At 21.9% G+C, this 3,251-nt stretch overlaps 1 protein-coding gene across 1 annotated transcript in view; it reads left to right on the forward strand.

Annotated features, from left to right (window-relative positions):
* LOC102680098 (V-type proton ATPase 116 kDa subunit a) overlaps nt 1-3,251 on the forward strand; it is a 38,840-nt gene that overhangs the window by 34,557 nt on the left and 1,032 nt on the right. The window contains 5 exon segments of the mRNA XM_031514017.1: nt 392-607; nt 683-1,451; nt 1,621-1,850; nt 2,572-2,791; nt 2,962-3,133. Of these exon segments, the coding sequence (XP_031369877.1) occupies nt 392-607; nt 683-1,451; nt 1,621-1,850; nt 2,572-2,791; nt 2,962-3,133 (1,607 nt within the window).

A 3,251-nucleotide genomic window follows, 5' to 3' on the forward strand; every position in this document is an offset into this window, starting at 1 on the left:
CTTTATATAATAAAACATATTTTTTAAATGATCTTTTATTTTTTATTTCTTTTTCTTTTTTGCTTTCTTTTTCTATAATTATTAGATTATAACAAATAAAATCTAAGTCTTTCGTCTTAAAAAAAATTAATTATATTTTTAAATTTGTACATTAAAAAATAAAGATTTCATTTAAAATAGCTAATAATTACAACAATCAATATTGGTTAAATAATAAATAACTTTTAGTTTTAAAAATTAAAGGTCCTTTTCAATTTTATTTTTTTTTTTAATAAAATTTTTTTTTAAATTTGTATAAATCTGTTTTATATATATTTATATATTTTTATATATATTCATGTTGTATTTATTATATGTATATATAAGTGGAATTACTTATTATAATTTCTCTTAGGTTCTTGGACAAACTCAAGATCATCGACATCGTGTTTTAGTAGCTGCTGCAAAAAATATTAAAAATTGGTTTGTGAAAGTTCGCAAAATTAAAGCAATTTATCATACTTTAAATTTATTTAATTTGGATGTTACGCAAAAATGTTTAATTGCTGAATGTTGGGTTCCTGTATTAGACATTGAAATAATACAATTAGCATTACGTCGTGGAACTGTAATTATTTGTATATTTTAATAATTCTTATTTAATTGTTTTTAGTTAAAAATTTCAAAGTTATGTATATTTTAGGAACGTAGTGGAAGCTCTGTGCCACCAATTTTAAATCGTATGGTAACTTTTGAAGATCCACCTACTTATAATCGGACCAATAAATTTACTAAAGGTTTTCAAGCTCTAATAGATGCTTATGGAGTTGCTTCCTACAGAGAAATGAATCCATCTCCTTATACCATAATAACATTTCCATTTTTATTTGCGGTTATGTTTGGAGATACTGGTCATGGCCTTCTTATGTTCCTTTTTGGTGGATGGATGGTATTAAAAGAAAAACCATTAGCTGCAAAGAAATCTGATAACGAAATTTGGAATATCTTCTTTGGTGGTCGATATATTATTTTTCTAATGGGTTTATTTTCAATGTATACTGGACTTATATATAATGATATATTTTCCAAATCGTTAAATATTTTTGGATCATATTGGAGAATCAATTATAATTTCTCTACAATAGATTCAAATAAGGAGTTGCAATTAAATCCTAGTGATAAAGAACAATATTTACAAATTCCATATCCTATTGGAATGGATCCTGTGTGGCAATTAGCAGAAAATAAAATCATTTTTTTAAACTCATATAAGATGAAAATATCTATAATTTTTGGAGTCATACACATGTTGTTTGGTGTGGTAATTGGATTATGGAATCATATGTATTTCAAAAGAAAACTTAACATAACTTGTGAATTCATTCCTCAAATTATTTTTCTAGTATTTCTTTTCCTTTATATGGTACTACTTATGTTTATTAAATGGATAAAATATGGCCCTGATAGCGATAGTAAGTAATTATTATATTCAATGCAAAAATATGTTATATGTACTAATTATTATTAATATAGTAATAATAATTATTATTATAATATAATAAATGGTATTTATTTTAATTTTTAGAAAAAAAGGATATATATAATATTATAATAAAATAACATTTATAATATTATTTGTAGAAATAGATCCAGAACATGGTCCTTCTTGTGCACCATCAGTATTAATTACATTTATTAATATGGTATTATTTAAACCTGGAACTGCGCCAAAACCTTGTTCACCTTGGATGTATGGTGGACAAAGTGGATTCCAATCATTTTTAGTAGTTATTGCTGTTCTTTGCATTCCTTGGATGTTATTGGCAAAACCTATCATGCTAATGAACAATAGAAAAAAGCAACATTATCAGGTTAAAATTTTAAATTCAATATAAATATATTTTTTTAGTTAATTTTTTTATATGATATATATATAAAAATATGAATTGAAATTATAATTTATATAGAAAAATGCATTTATAGTTTGTAACTAATTTATTTAAAATTATTAGAAATATGCAAAAATATTATTAAGTAGAATTATCTATTTTTATAAATTATATATTATCAAAAATTTTTATATATTTTTATATATTTTATATTAATTCTTTTTTAAGTAGAATTCTATAATTAATACACAAACTGATATCTAGAAAAAATTGATTTCAGAGAAAACTGTTTGTAATAGTTTATTTGATTCATTGCGTAAATGTATATATAATTCATACATAAATCTTCAATTATCATAATTAGATATAGCAAATTATTTTAGAAAATAAATTATTGTTAATTTTTATATGATATGAATTGAAAGAAAAAAATATATATCATATATATATAGAATTTGCTGAAAAAAATAATTATCTTCTATTAACAAATATTTATTTGTTTGTTTAAAAATTTGGAAATATTAGATTTAATTTCGTATTATATTTCACAATTTGATAGTTTAAAGTATTGAAAATATCTTTTGTTCTTTTATATATTCTCCTATTTTAAAATGCTTTTATATATTTTGAAAATTAAGAATTAATAATATTACAATCTTGAATGTTTTTTTTTTTTTTTTTTTTTTTTTTTTTTTTGTTACAGTTAAACAATCATGGTACAGAAAATGGAGATGTAGAAGGTGCTGTTGATGCAATACAACCACCAAATGGAGTTCCTCAAGGAGGAGGTCACAAAGAAGAAGAGGAAGATATGGCTGAAGTATTTATTCATCAAGGCATACATACTATTGAATATGTTCTTGGCAGTGTATCTCATACTGCATCTTATCTGCGTTTATGGGCCTTATCTCTTGCCCATGCTCGTAAGTTTAAAAATTAATACATTTATATAATTATATAATTATTAATATTTTATGTAATTACATATATAATATTAATTATACGTAAATTATATAATTTACAATTATATATAATACAAATTATATATAAATTATAATAAATATATTTTATTGGATATTATTGATTACATTAGAATTATCAGAAGTATTATGGAATATGGTTATGAGAAATGGATTAACTCAAGAAGGCTGGGCAGGTGGTATTATTCTATGGGCTGTGTTTGCATTTTGGGCTGTTTTAACAGTTGGTATTCTAGTTCTTATGGAAGGTTTATCAGCTTTCTTACATACACTTAGACTTCATTGGTATGTTGAAAAATTATTTTGCTTTAAACAATTTTATAAATATATTAAATATTATATATATTAAAATTCAATTTAAAAAAATAAATTAAATTTAATATAAAAAAATTATAATTTTTTC

This window comes from Apis dorsata, unplaced genomic scaffold (genome assembly GCF_000469605.1).
Source record: "Apis dorsata unplaced genomic scaffold, Apis dorsata 1.3 scaffold_840, whole genome shotgun sequence".
In the NCBI taxonomy this organism is placed as follows: Eukaryota; Metazoa; Arthropoda; class Insecta; order Hymenoptera; family Apidae; genus Apis; species Apis dorsata.